The 20,513-nt window shown below is 43.7% G+C and overlaps 1 protein-coding gene across 1 annotated transcript in view; it reads right to left on the bottom strand.

Moving 5' to 3' along the window:
* RNF17 (ring finger protein 17) overlaps positions 1-20,513 on the bottom strand; it is a 341,311-nt gene that overhangs the window by 117,380 nt on the left and 203,418 nt on the right. The window contains exon 20 of the mRNA XM_069759912.1: positions 20,054-20,349. Coding sequence (XP_069616013.1) covers positions 20,054-20,349 — 296 coding nt within the window. The remainder of the gene's footprint in view (positions 1-20,053; positions 20,350-20,513) is intronic.

The raw sequence follows: 20,513 nt of genomic DNA on the forward strand, positions 1-20,513 counted from the left end.
ATTCGTTCCAAAGTGCATTTTGATCACTGAGATATAATCTATCTCAGTGATCAAAATAAAAAAAATAATAAATGACCCCCCCCCCCCTTTGTCACCCCCATAGGTAGGGACAATAAAAAAATAAAGAAATTTTTTTTTTCCACTAATGTTAGAATAGGGTTAGGGTTAGGGGTAGGGTTAGGGTTAGGGTTAGGGGTAGGGTTAGGGGTAGGGTTAGGGTTAGGGCTAGGGTTAGGGCTAAGGTTAGGGTTAGGAATGTGCACACGTATTCTGGTCCTCTGCGGATTTTTCCGCTGCGGATTTGATAAATCCGCAGTGCTAAACCGCTGCGGATTTATGGCGGATTTACCGCGTTTTTTTCTGCGCATTTCACTGCGGTTTTACAATTGCGATTTTCTATTGGAGCAGTTGTAAAACCGCTGCGGAATCCGCACAAAGAAGTGACATGCTGCGGAATGTAAACCGCTGCGTTTCCGTGCAGTTTTTCCGCAGCATGTGTACAGCGATTTTTGTTTCCCATAGGTTTACATTGAACTGTACACTCATGGGAAACTGCTGCGGATCCGCAGCGTTTTCCGCAGCGTGTGCACATACCTTTAGAATTAGGCTATGTGCACACGGTGCGGATTTGGCTGCGGATTCGCAGCAGTGTTCCATCAGGTTTACAGTACCATGTAAACATATGAAAAACCAAATCCGCTGTGCCCGTGATGCGGAAAATACTGCGCGGGAACGCTGCGTTGTATTTTCCGCAGCATGTGAATTCTTTGTGCGGATTCCGCAGCGTTTTACACCTGTTCCTCAATAGGAATCCGCAGGTGAAATCCGCACAAAAAACACTGGAAATCCGCGGAAAATCCGCAGGTAAAACACAGTGCCTTTTACCCGCAGATTTTTCAAAAATGGTGCGGAAATATCTCACACGAATCCGCAACGTGGGCACATAGCCTTAGGGTTAGGGTTGGAATTAGTGTTGTGGTTAGGGGTGTGTTGGGGTTAGGGTTGTGATTAGGATTATGGCTACAGTTGGGATTAGGGTTAGGGGTGTGTTGGGGTTAGTGTTGGAGGTAGAATTGAGGGGTTACCACTGTTTAGGCACATCAGGGGTCTCCAAACGCAACATGGCGCCACCATTGATTCCAGCCAATCTCGTATTCAAAAAGTCAAATGGTGCTCCCTCACTTCCGAGCCCTGACGTGTGCCCAAACAGTGGTTTACCCCCACATATGGGGTACCAGCATACTCAGGACAAACTGCGCAACAATTACTGGGGTCCAATTTCTCCTGTTACCCTTGTGAATCTAAAAAAATGCTTGCTAAAACATAATTTTTGAGGAAAGAAAAATGATTTTTTATTTTCACGGCTCTGTGTTGTAAACGTCTGTGAAGCACTTGGGGGTTCAAAGTGCTCACCACATATCTAGATAAGTTCCTTGGGGGGTCTAGTTTCTAAAATGGGGTCACTTGTGGGGGGTTTCTACTGTTTAGGCACACCAGGGGCTCTGCAAACGCAACGTGACACCCGCAGACCATTCCATCAAAGTCTGCATTTCAAAAGTCACTACTTCCCTTCTGAGCCCCGACGTGTGCCCAAACAGTGGTTTACCCCCACATATGGGGTATCAGCGTACTCAGGAGAAACTGGACAACAACTTTTGGGGTCCAATTTCTCCTGTAACCCTTGGGAAAATAAAAAATTCTGGGCTAAATAATTATTTTTGAGGAAAGAAAACGTATTTATTATTTTCACGGCTCTGCATTATAAACTTCTATGAAGCACTTGGGGGTTCAAAGTGCTCACCACACATCTAGATAAGTTCCTTTCAGGGTCTAGTTTCCAAAATGGGGTCACTTGTGGGGGGTTTCTACTGTTTAGGCACATCAGGGGCTCTGCAAACGCAACGTGACGCCCGCAGAGCATTCCATCAAAGTCTGCATTTCAAAACGTCACTACTTCAATTCCAAGCCCCGGCATGTGCCCAAACAGTAGTTTACCCCCACATATGGGGTATCACCGTACTCAGGAGAAACTGGACAACAAATATTGGGGTCAAATTTCTCCTGTTACCCTTGGGAAAATTAAAAAACTCTGGGCTAAATAATTATTTTTGAGGAAAGAAAACGTATTTATTATTTTCACGGCTCTGCATTATAAACTTCTATGAAGCACTTGGGGGTTCAAAGTGCTCACCACACATCTAGATAAGTTCCTTTGGGGGTCTAGTTTCCAAAATGGGGTCACTTGTGGGGGGTTTCTACTGTTAAGCCACATCAGGGGCTCTGCAAACGCAACGTGACGCCCACAGAGCATTCCATCAAAGTCTGCATTTCAAAACGTCACTACTTCACTTCCGAGCCCCGGCATGTGCCCAAACAGTGATTTACCCCCACATATGGGGTATCAGCGTACTCAGGAGAAACTGGACAACAACTTTTGGGGTCAAATTTCTCCTGTTACCCTTGGGAAAATAAAAAATTGCAGGCTAAAAAATCATTTTTGAGAAAATAATTTTTTTTTTTATTTTCATGGCTCTGCGTTATAAACTTCTGTGAAGCACTTGGGGGTTCAAAGTCCTCACCACACATCTAGATTAGTTCCTTTGGGGGTCTAGTTTCTAAAATGGTGTCATTTCTGGGGGATCTCCAATGTTTAGGCACACAGGGGCTCTCCAAACGTGACATGGTGTCCGCTAATGATTGGAGCTAATTTTCCATTTAAAAAGCCAAATGGCGTGCCATCCCTTCCGAGCCCTGCCGTGCGCCCAAACAGTGGTTTACCCCCACATATGGGGTATCAGCGTACTCAGGACAAACTGGACAACAATATTTGGGGTCCAATTTCTCCTATTATCCTTGGCAAAATAGGAAATTCCAGGCTAAAAAATCATTTTTGAGGAAAGAAAAATTATTTTTTATTTTCATGGCTCTGCGTTATAAACTTCTGTGAAGCACCTGGGGGTTTAAAGTGCTCAATATGCATCTAGATAAGTTCCTTGGGGGGTCTAGTTTCCAAAATGGGGTCACTTGTGCGGGAGCTCCAATGTTTAGGCACACAGGGGCTCTCCAAACGCGACATGGTGTCCGCTAACAATTGGAGCTAATTTTCCATTCAAAAAGTCAAATGGCGCGCCTTCTCTTCCGAGCCCTGCCGAGTGCCCAAACAGTGGTTTACCCCCACATATGAGGTATCGGCGTACTCGGGAGAAATTGCCCAACAAATTTTATGATCCATTTTATCCTACTGCCCATGTGAAAATGAAAAAATTGAGGCGAAAAGAATTTTTTTGTGAAAAAAAAGTACTTTTTCATTTTTACAGATCAATTTGTGAAGCACCTGAGGGTTTAAAGTGCTCACTAGGCATCTAAATTAGTTCCTTGGGGGGTCTAGTTTCCAAAATGGGGTCACTTGTGGGGGAGCGCCAATGTTTAGGCACACAGGAGCTATCCAAACGCGACATGGTGTCCGCTAACGATGGAAATAATTTTTCATTCAAAAAGTCAAATGGCGCTCCTTCCCTTCCGAGCCTTACCATGTGCCCAAACAGTGGTTTACCTCCACATGTGAGGTATTGGTGTACTCAGGAGAAATTGCCCAACACATTTTAGGATCCATTTTATCCTGTTGCCCATGTGAAAATGAAAAAATTGAGGCTAAAAGAATTTTTTTGTGAAAAAAAAGTACTTTTTCATTTTTACGGATCAATTTGTGAAGCACCTGGGGGTTCAAAGTGCTCACTATGCATCTAGATAAGTTCCTTGGGGCGTCTAGTTTCCAAAATGGGGTCACTTGTGGGGGAGCTCCAATTTTTAGGCACACGGGGGCTCTCCAAACGTGACATGGTGTCCGCTAAAGAGTGGAGCCAATTTTTGATTCAAAAAGTCAAATGGCGCTCCTTCCCTTCCAAGCCCTGCCGTGCGCCAAAACAGTGGTTTACCCCCACATATGAGGTATCAGCGTACTCAGGACAAATTGGACAACAACTTTCGTGGTTCAGTTTCTCCTTTTACCATTGGGAAAATAAAAAAATTGTTGCTAAAAGATAATTTTTGTGACTAAAAAGTTAAATGTTCATTTTTTCCTTCCATGTTGCTTCTGCTGCTGTGAAGCACCTGAAGGGTTAATAAACTTCTTGAATGTGGTTTTGAGTACCTTGAGGGGTGCAGTTTTTAGAATGGTGTCACTTTTGGGTATTTTCAGCCATATAGACCCCTCAAACTGACTTCAAATGTGAGGTGGTCCCTAAAAAAAATGGTTTTGTAAATTTCGTTGTAAAAATGACAAATCGCTGGTCGAATTTTAACCCTTATAACTTCCTAACAAAAAAAAATTTTGTTTCCAAAATTGTGCTGATGTAAAGTAAACATGTGGGAAATGTTATTTATTAACTATTTTGTGTCACATATCTCTCTGGTTTAACAGAATAAAAATTCAAAATGTGAAAATTGCGAAATTTTCAAAATTTTCGCCAAATTTCCGTGTTTATCACAAATAAATGCAGAATTTATTGACCTAAATTTACCACTAACATGAAGCCCAATATGTCACGAAAAAACAATCTCAGAACCGCTAGGATCCGTTGAAGCGTTCCTGAGTTATTACCTCATAAAGGGACACTGGTCAGAATTGCAAACAACGGCAAGGTCTTTAAGGTCAAAATAGGCTGGGTCATGAAGGGGTTAAACTCCAAAATTTGAATGGACCAAAATGTTGTGTAAATTCTCCTCAGCACGCAGACACCCATATGTGGGCGAAAACTACTGTTTGGGCGCATGGCAGGGTTAGAAAGAAGGAGCAGAGTCTGACTTTTTTTTAAAGAAAAATTGGCTGGACTCCTCAACGAATGCCATGTCGCTGGGTGATGAGCACCTTGAAACCCCAGGTGCTTCACAGAAAATTATAACGTTGAGTTGTGAAAAATAAAACTAAAAAAATTCATAATTTTCAACAAAAACATTCTTTAAGCCCCAAATTTCTATTATCACAAGGGTAACAGGAGAAAATGGAATCTAAGAATTGTTGAGCAATTTGTCCTGAGTGTGTATACCCCATATGAGAGGGGAAACTACTGTTTGGGCGCATGGCAGGGCTTGGCCTTGACCTTTTGAATGCAAAATTGGCTGGAATCCTTAGCAAACCCTGAGCTCGGTTTGGAGAGCCCCTGATGTGCCTAAACTATGGAACCCCCCCACAAGTGACACCATTTTAGAAACTAGACTCCTCAAGGAATGCATCCGCGTGTGGTGATCACCTTGAACTCCCAGGTGCTTCAAAGAGGTTTATAACGTTGAGCTGTGGAAATAAACAAAATAACGTTTTCCCCACAAAAATGCTTTTAGTCCAGATTTTTTAATTTTCGAGCAAGTAACTGGAGAAACTTCACCATACAATTTGTTGTGCAATTTCTCCTGAGTGCACAGAAACTCAGGCACAGGGCAATGCTCAGTAGAGAAGAAGAAACACCATATTGGAGTTCAACTTTTGCTGGAATGGATTGAGGGTGCCATGTCACATTGGCAGAGCCCCTGAGGTACCAGAACAGCAGAAACCCCCATACATGGCCTCATTATATAAGCAGTAAAGATGTTGACACCACATGTGCCTCACAGAAATTTATACCATTTTGCAGTGAAGAAAGCATAATTACATTTTTAGAGATAAGATGTTGTTTTAGCCCAAAATTTTAAATTTTTATAAGGGCCAATAGGAAAAATTAGACCTCTCAGCTAGTTGTGCAATTTCTCACGAGTGTGCCAATACCTACAATGTAATTGGGAACTACTTTTGAGGCACATTGCAAAACTCAGGAGAATAGGAGCGCCATAATTTAGAGTAGATTTTACGGTTATGATTTGCAGGTGACATGACCTACTTGAAGAGCCCCTGATGTGCCAGAAAAAACAGAATCTCCTATAAGTGACCCCATTTTACAAATTACACCTCTCAAAGAAATCATCTAAGGGTGCACTGATCACATTGACACCACGGGTGTGCCGCAGAAATTTATACCACTGGGCAATGAAGAAAAAAGAATTACATTTTCACCACAAAAATTTAGTTTTAGCCCCAGATTTTACATTTTCACAAGGGCAAAAATGGCACCAAAATGTATCACACAATTTCTGCTGAAAGTGGAAATATCCCATATGTGGCTGTACAGCACTGCTTAGCCACACAGTGCAAACTTTCCTAAAATAGTTTGCAGGCTCCATATACAGAACCCAAGGGCACCAGGTGCTCTGGGCAATTGCCTTCAAAATTTAGACCCTGCCTTCCTTGTACTTTTCTGGCAGGCCAAGTCCCAACGTCGTTCTTTGACTAATCGGCGTTGCATGGTGTTTTTTCTTGCAATTTTTTCTTGGCACCCATGCACCATCATAGCTACGCTGCTTTGCTGACCAATCACATTCACATGGCTACACTTCCGCGCCTTCCAGAACTCCGCCCCCTTCTTTCCTCGTCGGCGCTATTACAGCTTTTTCATCAGTCTGCGGTTGGCATTTCCCCACCCCAGTCCCCGATATCTGTTGGTTCAGGACCTTCGTAAGTGTCTCCGGCTTCCGGAAAGGGCCAAGTTACAGTGACATCTGGTAGTTGGAAAAACACTGCATTGGGCAGCGCCACTCGAGTTCCAGCCCCAGGAATACAATGGGCAGACAGACGGTTCCAGTGCACCCTAGAAGGCTATGTGCACACGTTGTCTATGCGTCTTCGCCGTGGTTTTTCGCTGCGAAAACGCATACACAACACAACCCATGATAAAAATAATTAAACATAAATTAAAAAATCGTGATATTCTTACCTTCCGGCTTCCCGCGCAGCCTTCCGGATGCTCACGATGCTCCGTTCCCAGTGATGCATAGGGACAATGACCTGAGATGACGGAGCGGTCATGCACTTTGAACCACCAAGTGCTTCACAGAAGTTTATAATGCAGAGCCGTAAAAATACAAAATCATTTTTTCACAAAAATGATCTTTTCGCCCCCAATTTTTTATTTTTCCAAGGGTAACAGAAGAAATTGGACTCCAAAAGTTCTTGTGCAATTTGTACGCCGATACCCCATATGTGGGAGGGGGACCACTGTTTTGGCGCATGGCAGAGCTCGGAAGGGAAAGAGCGCAGTTTGGAATGCAGACTTAGATGGAATGGTCTGCAGTCGTCACATTGCATTTGCAGAGCCGCTGATGTACCTGACCAGTAGAAACACTCCACAAGTGACCCCATATAGGAAACTAGATACCTCCCCCCCCAAAGGAACTTATCTAGATGTGTTCTGAGAACCTTGAACCCCCAAGTGTTTCACTACAGTTTATAATGCAGAGCCGTGAAAATAAAAACATTTTTTTCCCACAAAAAGGGTCTTTTAGCCCCCCCCAAATTTTTATTTTCCCAAGGGTAACTAGAGAAATTGGACCGCAAAAGTTTTTGACCAATTTGTCCTGAGTACGCTGATACCCCATATGTTGGGGTAAACCCGTTTGGGCGCACGGGAGAGCAAAATTGGCTGGAAATGAGATTGGACGCCATGTCGCGTTTTGGAGAGCCCTTGATGTGCCTAAACAGTGTAAACCCCCAATTCTAACTGAAACCCTAACCCAAACACACCCCTAACCCAAACACACCCCTAACCCTAATCCCAACCACACCCCTAACCCTAATCCCAACCCTAACCACACCCCTAAATCCAACAAACCCCTAACACTAATCCCAACCATAACCCTAACCACACCCCTAACCCTGACACAACCCTAACTCTAATCCCAACCGTAGATGTAATCCAAACCCTAACTTTAGCCCCAACCCTAACTGTAGCCCTAACCCCAACCCTAACCCCAACACTAGCCCTAACCCTAACCACAGTTCCAACCCTAACTCTAGCCCTAACCCTAGACCCAACCCTAACCCCAACCGGAAAATGGAAATAAATACTTTTTTTATTTTATTTTTTCTTCCCTAACTAAGGGGGCGATGAAGGGGGGTATGATTTACTATTTATAGCGGGTTTTTTAGCGGATTTTTATGATTGGCAGCTGTCACACTAAAATACGCTTTTTATTGCAAAAAATTGTTTTTGCGCCTCCACATTTTGAGAGCTATAATTTTTCCATATTTTGGTCCACAAAGTCATGTGAGGTCTTGATTTTTGCGGGACGAGTTGACGTTTTTATTGGTAACATTTTCGGGCACGTGACATTTTTTGATCACTTTTTATTCTGATTTTTGAGAGACAGAATGACCAAAAACCAGCTATTCATGAATTTCTTTTGGGGGTGGTGGTGTTATGTAACCACAGCACCCAGAATATGTTGTACAGTTATATGTATGTATAATAGGTTCCATGTGAGATGCATGTCCCTAATGCATCAGCCCACAGGCTGCGCCCTGGGCAGAGGGGACATGATATTCCCCTTTTGTTCCCCCCCCACCTTTGTAATACCCACAGTAAATATCGTCAGGCTCCGGCCACCTGCGGCTATTGTAATGTATGTCTGGCCTGCCGCTTTTCTATTGGCCTGCCCTCTGTATCTGTGTGATATATTCTGTGTCCTGTGAGTAAAGTGTTGTCAGACTGGAAATGCGTGGAGAATCAGTGATCTTTTATATGCGCCCATGTAACCAAGCAATTCCAGCCAGCGTCCTTCATTCAGACTCCAGCCAAAGCAGAGTGGACCTCCTGAAACACGGGGTGGTACTGAAAGAGGTACCCCAAGCTTGGTAGACCCCGTTACAGGTGGTTTATACCGTTCCACGTTTGGTAAAATTGATAAAGCAGTTTTATTCTTCGGGTTAGTACAAGTACAGCGATACCTCATTTATATCATTTTTTTATGTTTTGGCGCTTTTATACAATAAAAACTATTTTATAGAAAAAAATAATTATATTTGCATCGCTTTATTCTGAGGACTATAACTTTTTTATTTTTTCGCTGATGATGCTGTATGGCGGCTCGTTTTTTGCGGGATAAGATGACGTTTTCAGCAGTACCATGGTTATTTACATCCGTATTTTTGATCACGTGTTATTCCACTTTTTGTTTGGCGGTATGATAATAATAATAATCTTTATTTTTATATAGCTCTAACATATTCCGCAGTGCTTTACAGTTTTGCACACATTATCATCACTGTCCCCGATGGGGCTCACAATCTAGAATCCCTATCAGTATGTCTTTGGAATGTGGGAGGAAACCGGAGTACCCGGAGGAAACCCACGCAAACACGGAGAGAACATACAAACTCTTTGCAGATGTTGTCCTGGGTGCGTTGTTTTTTGCCGCTTCTTTTTAATGGTGTTCACTGAAGGGGTTAACTAGCGGGACAGTTTTATAGGTCGGGTCATTACTAAATATGTGTACTTTTATTGTTTTTTTTTTTTTAAATTTAGATAAAGAAATGTATTTATGGGAACAATATATATTTTTTCTTTATTTAGGAATTTTTTTTTCACATGGGGGGCATCACGTTATAGGGTCAGATCGCCGATCTGACACTTTGCAGAACACGCTCAGATCAGCAATCTGACAGGCAGGGCTGCAGGCTTACCAGCGCCTGCTCTGAGCAGGCACTGGTAAGCCACCTCCCTGCAGGACCCGTAAGCAGCCCCGCGGCCATTTTGGATCCGGGGCCTGCAGGGAGGAGGTAGCAGACCCTCGGAGCAACGCGATCACATCGCGTTGCTCAGAGGGTTCCAGGGAAGCACGCAGGGAGCCCCCTCCCTTCGCGATGCTTCCCTATGCCGCCGGAAAACTGCGATCATGTTTGATTGCAGTGTTCCAGGGGTTAATGTGCCAGGAGTAGTCCGTGACCGCTCCTGGCACATAGTGCCGGATGTCAGCTGCGATAGCTGACACCCGGCCGCGCTCCCCCCGTGAGCGCGGCCGATCGCATAGGACGTACTATCCCGTCACTGGAAATTAAGTCCCAGGTCACCTCGAAGGGATAGTACGTCATATGGGATAAAGGTGTTAAAGGATCTGAGAATGTTTACCTTGCAAAAAAGAATGCTAATACGGGACTTAATAGTAGTCAACAAATATCTGAAGGGATGTCACAGTGTAGAAGGATCATCCTTATTCTCATTTGCACATGGAAACACAAGAGGCAATGGAATGAATCTGAAAGGGAGAAGATACAATAACATATTAGAAAAAAACATTTTGACAGTGAGGGTGATTAATGAGTGGAGCAGGCTGCCACAAGAGGTGGTGAATTCTACTTCAATGGAAGTCTTCAGAGGCTGGACAGACAGCTGTCTGAGATCAGTTAGTGAAACCTACATTGAGCAGTGGGTTGGACATGATGGCCCTGGAGGTCCCCTTCCAACTAACATTCTATGATTCAATGATATGCGGTTCCACATGCAAAGATCCATTGCTATTTTCTTTTCAGGGCCGTCAGTCAATTGCTTTTCCAAAAACGGAATATTTCCACACAAGTTTTTCCCTCTGGATGAAAGTCTTCCTTGCAGAAACAGGTGAACCCCCACAGTCTCAGACACTCAATTTTTAGAGAGTATCATCTCCATGAGTCATGTCCTCTAATGAATTCCTCCTCAACTTCTAGTCTTTTCAAGACCATTGCATCTTTCCTCCAATCAGACCTTTTCCACTCCCACTCTCTCACAAGAGCTCCTCTGTGAGACCACAAAGAGACCTCAAGCTGGCGAACAGTCCCGTCTGTCTTTGTCATCTTAGGAGGGAGTCCCAGCATTCGGTGAATTCCTCTATGGAGTCCGAGATATGTCTATGTTAATGATAGTTCAGAACAACTACCTTTACATACTATGTTCTAGCCCACTGAGATTCTCACCTGCAGTCCAGGAATCACTCTTCTAGACATCTTTTTGATCAATGCTCCCGTCTCTCTTGCTCAATCCATCCTCGTAGATTTGAAGACTCTTGCACCATCAACTTATTGAGTGCATCTCTAATCTTTGCTTGGTGGATAGACTTCTTGACATGCTGCTCAATAGCCAAAATCCCTGTTTTATCCCTGAAAAAAACAAACATAAAAAGCACAGCTTTTCATCTCAACTAGACTCCCCTCTCTAGGTTACCTAGGTCCTTGTTGAGTCCTTTGGACAATAGGGTAGCTCTGATAGTAGCGTTCTCTTTTGCACAGTTCTATAGCAGGCCTCTCCAGCTCTTCCTTCTGTTGCTCCGGATGGTTTGGTTATCTCCAAGAACAGACTGGCCCTTCTCCCTCCATGAGTCTATAAGCCCCTGGTGTTTGGTTCCACACATTCTTGTAGGAGATCCTTCATACGACTTTGCAGGGAGGTCATGATCGCAAATGCCAGCCTCCTGGGTTGGGGAGCAGTTTTACTGTAACTCCGTTTTATTATCACTGGAAGATATTGAAGACCTTCAATTTATTTTTCTCTCCTCTATTAGCAGGATCTTTTCTGTCAAAATATCTAGGTTGTATCGAATCGGACAACGCCATGGCATTTATCACTGTTCGGGATGGTACTCATTGTCAATTTATTTGTCAGACGTATCCTGTGCTCGGTCTTGGCGGAACAAGGTGTGTAGATGGTTGTCAGCAGAAAACATCCCCGAAGTGGACAACTGAGCTGCAAAATTGTCAGATTGCAAAGGACTACATGTGGAGGGGCGGTTTCTGATTCTGAAGATCTCTAACCAGGACTATTTATAATGAACCTCACGGTATCCAAGTGGATCATCTCGGTCCTTCAATTCATTTCGAGGATCCGTTTTTACAGCTTACAAAACAAATTGATGCCTAGACGATCTCCCGTTCGTTTTTCTTTTTAGTTTCCCTTAATTCTGCTGGTCCCCACATGGATCATGAAGATCTAGGTTGGATACAGTCAATCATCAGCTGTGAATTGGGCTTGCAAGTCCTGGGACGGAAGGTAGGTATTCTTCATGAAGCCACTCCCTGGAAACGTCCAGTTAGTCCAGACCTGTTTTCAGGGTACTCTCTTCCATCAGGACTCTCAGGCTCTCAAGGGAGACAGCCGTTGAATCCGCAATGTTTAGAACTTCAGGTTTCTCCGATCAGGTCTTGAAGACAATGATCAAGGCAATGAGGTCCTCCGCAAGGAATTCTTCCTCTATCCTCGAATATGGGAGGCCTCTTTTTCGCTGGCGCAAACCATTCTTCCAGTTCCAATATTGTTTTCCTTCCCTGAGGTGCTTTGCAGTGGGGCCGTTATTCGGGTTTGCTCCATTGTTCCCCCAAGGTGAGGTATCTTCTTGATTCTGATCCTTGTCCTTAGGTCACAACATCTCTGCAGGGCACAGTTCACTCTGTACCTCTTTTCCGATTCCCCGGGCTTATGTGGAAATTGGTAGCTCTTCAGGGCCCATCCCATGCATTTTTATTCTTCCGTTCTTATCCTGGAAGTTGCCTTGCTTGTGTCAATTCCTTCCATTGGGTGAGTGAAGTTTTCCTTTTCTTGTTCTCCAATGAGAAAAGGTGACCTCGTGTTCTGTTCCTTATTTTAAGGAGTTTTCAGTTTTTCTCCTTAATAGGTTGATCATTCTTCCCTAACTTTGTTTATCTTTTTTCGATCTAGGAGCGGTCCCCAAAAGAATGCTGGACCTGATCAGGGCCGTACATCCTTTCATGCATAGGTCCTATTCCTTCTAATGATCAGATCCGTGTTTGTGTAGAGGTTTTCCCACTTCTAAATCTATTTTCACCTGTAGTATCTTTATGTCGCTCTATCCGCTCTGCTGTTCTGGTAGAGCATCGGTCTAAGGACGGAGTGCACTCACTTGGGATTGCGACTCTTCCACTAGGGCAGTTGGTGTTTCCTGACCATTTATCTTCAGGTCGGTTTTGCTGCTATGCATCACTGCTTCCTGATCCTCTGAACTTATTTTGTTCAGGTTCCTCAATGTATACACCAATGCCTTGGCTGAGGTGAGCCTGGGTAACAAATTTTTCAATAGGCAGGGTGTGGGGGTAAAACCAGAGGGTTTCACCTCGTTTTTTCCATTTTCTTTTACAATATTATCTTTTCCCACCCTTGAGATTCCTTTGGGAGGTCTTACGGTTTCCTGTGTCCCCCAATGCAGCGATAGAGAAAAGAAAATTTTGAGTAGGTACCGTAAAAATCAATTTCTCAGAGCCTTTATTGAGGTACACAGTATATTCCTTTCTTTGTCTCTCTTTTAGGCCAGAGTTGTTCTTTTTCTAGGTTACGTCTCCAACTGCTTTCTCACCAACTGATCAGTCAGTGGGTGTAGCATGCTGGGGATAATTAATTTTTTTCTGCCTAGCATCAGCACCATAGACCCATGGTTTCCTGTGTCCCCAATGAAGGCCCCCAGAAAGATTTTATGGTGAGTCCCAAAAATCTTTTTTTTTTATTTTGTGAAATAAATCAATCTCTTGCTTCATTTTGAAAAATATTGATAAGCAAGTAGAAAGAAGTCCTAACTCAAAAAGAAAATGAAAATGATGAAATTGGGGCCTGAAGCTTTTCAGTCATTTCCAGTATGATAAGTTGGAGATTAAATTATTCTTTTGATCTAACGCACCAGGTAAAACCGTACATTGCCCTAATGAAGAGCAAAACTCTAACTTAAAGCTTTCTGGTGTGGGCAATTTCTCCAGCCATGCTGAAGGGGTCAGACAATGGCTACTTGATGGCGAATAACTTGGATAAGTGGCACTTGCGGTGTATTTTTCTTCCCTCTGGAACAGATCCTATATGGATGATGGCATGTCAAAAGTAATGCAAGACAAGATCAGTGATTGAACAAAGGGGATATTTTGTTTTAAGGTACCGTTACACTAAACGACTTACCAACGATCACGACCAGCGATACGACCTGGCCGTGATCGTTGGTAAGTCGTTGTGTGGTCGCTGGGGAGCTGTCACACAGACAGCTCTCTCCAGCGACCAACGATCAGGGGAACGACTTCGGCATCGTTGAAACTGTCTTCAACAATGCCGAAGTCCCCGGGTAACCAGGGGACGTCACCGCTGTGCTCTGCTTTACAGCCGGCGCTGACAGTCAGTGCAGGGAAGCTGACGGCGGGGGACGTGACAGACATCGGAATGTGAGTATGTAGTGTTTTTTTTTTTTTTTACTTTTACAATGGTAACCAGGGTAAATATCGGGTTACTGAGCGCGGCCCTGCGCTTAGTAACCAGATATTTACCCTGGTTACAAGTGAACACATCGCTGGATCGGCGTCGCCGATCCAGTGATGACAGCGGGTGATCGGCGACCAAAAAAAGGTCCTGATCATTCCCCAGCGACCAACGATCTCCCAGCAGGGGCCTGATCGTTGGTCGCTGTCACACATAACGAGATCGTTAGCGGGATTGTTGCTACGTCACAAAAAGCGTGACGTTGCAACGATATCGTTAATGAAATCGTTATGTGTGAAGGTACCTTAAAGGGAACCTGTCACCCCGAAAATCGCGGGTGAGGTAAGCCCACCGGCATCAGGGGCTTATCTACAGCATTTTGTAATGCTGTAGAAAAGCCCCCGATGTTACCTGAAAGAGGAGAAAAAGACGTTATATTATACTCACCCAGGGGTGGTCCCGCTGCTGGTCAGGTCGGATGGGTGTCTCCGGTCCGCTGCGGCGCCTCCCATCTTCATTACAAGACGTCCTCTTCTGATCTTCAGCCACGGCTCCGGCGCAGGCGTACTTTGCTCTGCCCTCTTGAGGGCAGAGGATAGTACTGCAGTGCGCAGGCGCCGGAAAGGTCAGAGGCCCAGCGCCTGCGCACTGCAGTACTTTGTCTGCCCTCAACAGGGCAGAGCAAAGTACGCCTGCGCCGGAGCCGTGGCTCAAGATCAGAAGAGGACGTCTTGTAATGAAGATGGGAGGCGCCGCAGCGGACGGGAAACACCCATCCGACCTGACCAGCAGCGGGACCGCCCCTGGGTGAGTATAATATAACGTCTTTTTCTCCTCTTTCAGGTAACATCGGGGGCTTATCTACAGCATTACAAAATGCTGTTGATAATCCCCTGATGCTGGTGGGCTTACCTCACCCGCGATTTTCGGGGTGACAGGTTCCCTTTAAGAGCATGTGAAAGAAGGAATTATTTATCTATCCTGACTTCATTTTGCCTATTGTAAGTGCATCTCCTTGCTTGCAAAATGTAGTCAATGTATAGATAAAGGGTCTCAGGAATGTCTTTGTTTTAGAGACTTAGAGATAACAGAAAAGTGAAAGTAAAGAAAGTAGAGCCACACCTAGACCCTAGAGCTGGGCGAGGATAGTATTAACATTAGCCAATTAGATGTATGCATGCTAATGCCAGCACATATGTAGATATAAGCTAAGACAATTATATTGTTACAACTAGCTGAAGAGCCCGGCGTTGCCTGGGCATAGTAAATATCTGTGGTTAGTTATAGCACGTCACTTCTCTTATTTTCCCATCACGCCTCTCATTTTCCCAATCACATCTTTAATTTTCCCCCTCACATCTCTCATTTTCTCCCTCACACCTCTCATTTTCTCCCTCACTCCTCTCATTCCCGCCTAACACTTGTCATTTCGACCTCACATCTGTCATTTTCCGATCACTACACTATTTTCCCTCACTCCTCTCATTTTGCACTCACACCTTTTCATTTTCACCTCACACCTCTCATTTTCACCTCAGTATATACATGTTTGTCATCTCCCTTATATATAGTATACACCTGTATGTCATCTCCTGTATATAGTATAGACCTGTATGTCATCTCCCCTGTATATAGTATATACCTGCTGTGTGTCATCTCCCCTCTATATAGTTTATACCTGTATGTCATCTCCTCCTATTTATAGTATATACCTGTATGTCATCTCCTCCTGTATATAGCATATACCTGTGTGTCATCTCCTCCTGTATATAGTATATACCTGTATGTCATCTCCTCCTGTATATAGTATGTACCTGTGTGTCATCTCTCCTGTATATAGTATATATCTGTGTGTCATCTCCCCTGTATATAGTATATACCTGTGTGATCTCCTGTATTAGACCTCGTTAACACGTTATTTGAACAGTATTTTTACCTCAGTATTTGTAAGATAAATTGGCAGCCTGATAAATCCCCAGCCAACAGGAAGCCCTCCCCCTGGCAGTATATATAAGCTCACATATACACATAATAGACAGGTCATGTGACTGACAGCTGCCGTATTTCCTATATGGTACATTTGTTGCTCTTGTAGTTTGTCTGCTTATTAATCAGATTTTTATTTTTGAAGGCTAATACCAGACTTGTGTGTGTTTTAGGGCGAGTATCGTTTGTCAAGTTGTGTGTGTTGAGTTGTTTGTGGCGACATGCATGTAGCGACTTTTGTGAGATGAGTTTTGTGTGGCAACATGCGTGTAGCAACTTTTTGTGTGTCGAGTTGCATGTGACAGGTTAGTGTAGCAAGGTGTGTGCAGCAAGTTTTGCGCATGGCGAGTTTTGCGCGTGGTTAGTTTTATGTCTGGTGCCTTTTGAATATGTGCAGGTTTTGTGTGAGGCAACTTTTGCATGTGTTGCAAATTTTGTGCATGTGGCAATTTTTCCGCATGTGCAAGTTTTGCGTGTGGCGAGTTTTCCATGAGGTGAGTTTTGCACTTGTGGCGAGTTTTGCGTGAGCCTATTTTTTGCATGTGGCGAGTTTTGCGCGTGGTGAGTTTTGAGCGGCGACTTTTGTGTTTCGACTTTTATGTGGCGAGGTTGGTGTATGTGTGGTGAAATGTGTCCTGAGGGTAATATGTGTTCAAGCACGTGGTAGTGTGTGGCGCATTTTGTGAGTGTGTTCATATCCCCGTGTGTGGTGAGTATCCCATGTCGGGGTCACACCTTAGCAACTGTACGGTATATACTCTTTGGCGCCATCGCTCTCATTCTTTAAGTCCCCCTTGTTCACATCTGGCAGCTGTCAATTTGCCTCCAACACTTTTCCTTTCACTTTTCCCCATTATGTAGATAGGGGCAAAATTGTTTGGTGAGTTGGAAAGCGCGGGGTTAAAATTTCACCTCACAACGTAGCCTATGACGCTCTCAGGGTCCAGACGTGTGACTGTGCAAAATTTTGTTTCTGTAGCTGCGACGCCACCAACACTTTTCCTTTCACTTTTTTCCCCATTATGTAGATAGGGGCAAAATTGTTTGGTGAATTGGAACGCGCGGGGTTAAAATTTTGCCTCACAATATAGCCTATGACGCTCTCGGGGTCCAGACGTGTGACTGTGCAAAATTTTGTGGCTGTAGCTGCGACGGTGCAGATGCCAATCCCGGACATCCACACACACATACACACATTCAGCTTTATATAGTAGATATATATCCAGTAAAAAAAAAACCCTCTATAAACCCCGAATGATGTAATAAAAGAATTTCTGTTCTGATAGTAAGCGTGCGAGCATCCTTCTCTCCCTTTGAACATGTACTTGGATTTTACAATTTAATTTGGAGTAGACATCATAGAACGTCCCACAATACGTGGCGACGACCGAGCTCAACTAATCCTCATGTTCAACCACACCGGAATAACTTGGCTTAATTGTCTACATGGTTAATAATTATACCACAAAAACACAAAAAGTGATCATAAACAACCACTCTGAGCAGGTCAGTAAGTTTTGTAGATACAATCGCGTTAAAGATCTACAAAATCTAAAGTAATAAAACTGTAATTAAAAAATAATGAGGAATAAAAACATTATTTCTTATTTTTACTGTAGTTTACATTAAAAAAAAATATTGTGATCTTCCGGCCATTCAGGCACTATATACCGTATATACTCGAGTATAAGCCGAGATTTTCAGCCCAAATTTTTGGGCTGAAAGTGCCCCCCTCGGCTTATACTCGAGTCACGGTAGCGGTGGGGTCGGCAGGTGAGGGGGTGAGGGCGCTGAGGTATACTTACCTAGTCCCAGCGATCCTCGCGCTGTCCCTGCCTTCCTCCCAGTCTTCTGTGCTGCAGCTTCTTCCCCTCTTCAGCGGTCACGTGGGACCGCTCATTACAGAAATGAATAGGCGGCTCCACCTCCCATAGGGGTGGAGCCGCCTATTCATTTCTCTAATCAGCGGTGCCGGTGACCGCTGACAGGAAGAGGCTGCAGCACCGAAGACGGGGAGGAAGGCAGGGACAGCGCGAGGATCGCTGGGACTAGGTGAGTATGTTATATTTACCTGTCCACGTTCCAGCCGCCGGGCGCCGCTCCATCTTCCCGGCGCCTCCATCTTCCCGGCGTCTGCGCTCTGACTGTTCAGGCAGAGGGCGCGATGACGCATATAGTGTGCGCGGCGCCCTCTGCCTGATCAGTCAGAGCAGAGACGCCGGGAAGATGGAGGCGCCGGGACCGGACGCTGGGAGCTGCAATCAAGAGAGGTGAGTATGTGGTTTTTTTTTTTTTTTTTTAATTGCAGCAGCAGCAGCGGCCATGGCACAGATATATGTGCAGCATCTATGGGGCAGTATGAACGGCACACAGCACTATATGGGGCATCTGTGCAGCATCTATGGGGCAGTATGAACGACACACAGCACTATATGGGGCATCTGTGCAGCATCTATGGGGCAATATGAACGGCACACAGCACTATATGGGGCATCTGTGCAGCATCTATGGGGCAATATGAACGGTGCAGAGCACTATATGGCACAGCTATGGGGAAATAATGATCTATTTTTATTTTTGAAATTCACCGGTAAATGCTGCATTTCCACCCTAGGCTTATACTCGAGTCAATAAGTTTTCCCAGTTTTTTGTGGCAAAATTAGGGGGGTCGGCTTATACTCGGGTCGGCTTATACTCGAGTATATACGGTACTTTGAGGCCCTATACCTCCAAGGTGTTTCAGTACCTGGAGTCCAAGGGAGAACTCCAATGGTTTTTTGCAGTTTGTGTTGGAACCTTTGGAGAAGCCTGATCTTGAGAGATTCCTTCAAAACCAAAGAACAAAAATCATACTGGATTTTTTTTATTTTTATTATTCCATAGTCATTAGGGGCCATCATGTCATTAAAAGGCATTTTCCAAGATATGATTATATCCATAGACACGAAACTGTCAATGTAGTATGTCCTGTCCCCATGTATGATGCGGGCTCAGAAGCCGGGCCTTCCACATATCTGACAAATGCCTGCTATATGGCTGGCATCTGCCTGTAAACTGAAGAGAGGGGAGCATGCTAGTTAAAAAAAAAAATATCCTTGACATTGCTGGATCTCAAAGTCTGAGCTATCAAAATATAAAATTAATCAGTCCAAATGGTACAAGTCAAAGAGAAAAAGAGAAAAAACACAAATTCCAAAACTGAGGTCTATCGGTCCCAAACTTTACTAAGAAAATGCAATAAAAACATGAAATGCAACCACCAGAATGGCAGCAATAAAAAACTCCAGCTGACCAGGCTTAAAACAGTCCTCTCGCACAGCTAGATGGATCAATAAAAAATTTACAGGACCTAGAAAATGGCAGCAGAAAATATTTGTTTTTATTTATCTTTTAAACAAATTCCCCCCCCCCCCCCAAATGTTCCCCACTGAATTTAATATTAAAAAATAAAACTATATAAGCTTGGTATCAACATAATCGTACTGACCTGGAGAATGTTACCAGGTCATTTTTACTACACAATGACAATGAACTCTGGAAAAATGAAATCCAGAGAGCTATAGCGAAAATACATTCCTTTTAATTTTTTTTCTCATTAGTACAGAGAAATGGATAGGGTAAATCAAAACTACAAAAAAAAAAGTCATAGCTTTTGATAGAAATAGAGGAAAATTTAAAAAAGCAAAAAGAAAATCTGTCCTTTTAGGGAAGAATTTATTAGCCCATCCATGGTATAGGTAATTAATGTGTGTGCTGAGGAGAATGGCCACGGATCAGCAGGAAAATAATTAGGAAACCTGTTGGGAGTCATCTAAAGTGAACTAGGATTATAAATTATAATTATAATTGTTTTCACTAAAACTAGCACCATAATTTGCCATAAATTTAACGTTCAATACACGGCGCAAAAACTAACTTTACAGACACTACACATCATTGACATAACTCGTCTTGACTGCCAAGTTTTTACATTGTAAAATAAAAAGCATTACCCAAGCATTCCTGGATTACGTAGATGGTTCCATCGTCACCGACGTGACTGACTTTAGCTGAGAAAGTCTTCTCTTCAGGTAGCAGAGGAGGCAGGTACGGCTCACCGACCATTGGCTTCATCGCTAGCGTTTTGGGTACTGCAGCATCACTTTGCTCACTGGCCATGCTCTTGGCGCAGTCTGGCTGCGAATCACTTTCAGTGTCATCCTCTGGATCATGCTCTTGAAGACCACTCTTAGTCGAAATACTTGTACTTTCCTCAGTAGTTTCTAACATGGGCTTGTGCTTTTTTATCCTTTAAATAAAATAAGTAACGCTCATTATGTGTAATACATAGAAGAAAAAAAGCAAAAATATACTGTACGCAAGGTAATGTTCAAATTCTCTACCTAATACAAAGGGGACATTTGTCTGAAGATCTAAAGTGGATTTAATTGCAAAATGCTTGTAAAACGTCTT

This window comes from Ranitomeya imitator, chromosome 3 (assembly GCF_032444005.1).
Source record: "Ranitomeya imitator isolate aRanImi1 chromosome 3, aRanImi1.pri, whole genome shotgun sequence".
Lineage (NCBI taxonomy): Eukaryota > Metazoa > Chordata > Amphibia > Anura > Dendrobatidae > Ranitomeya > Ranitomeya imitator.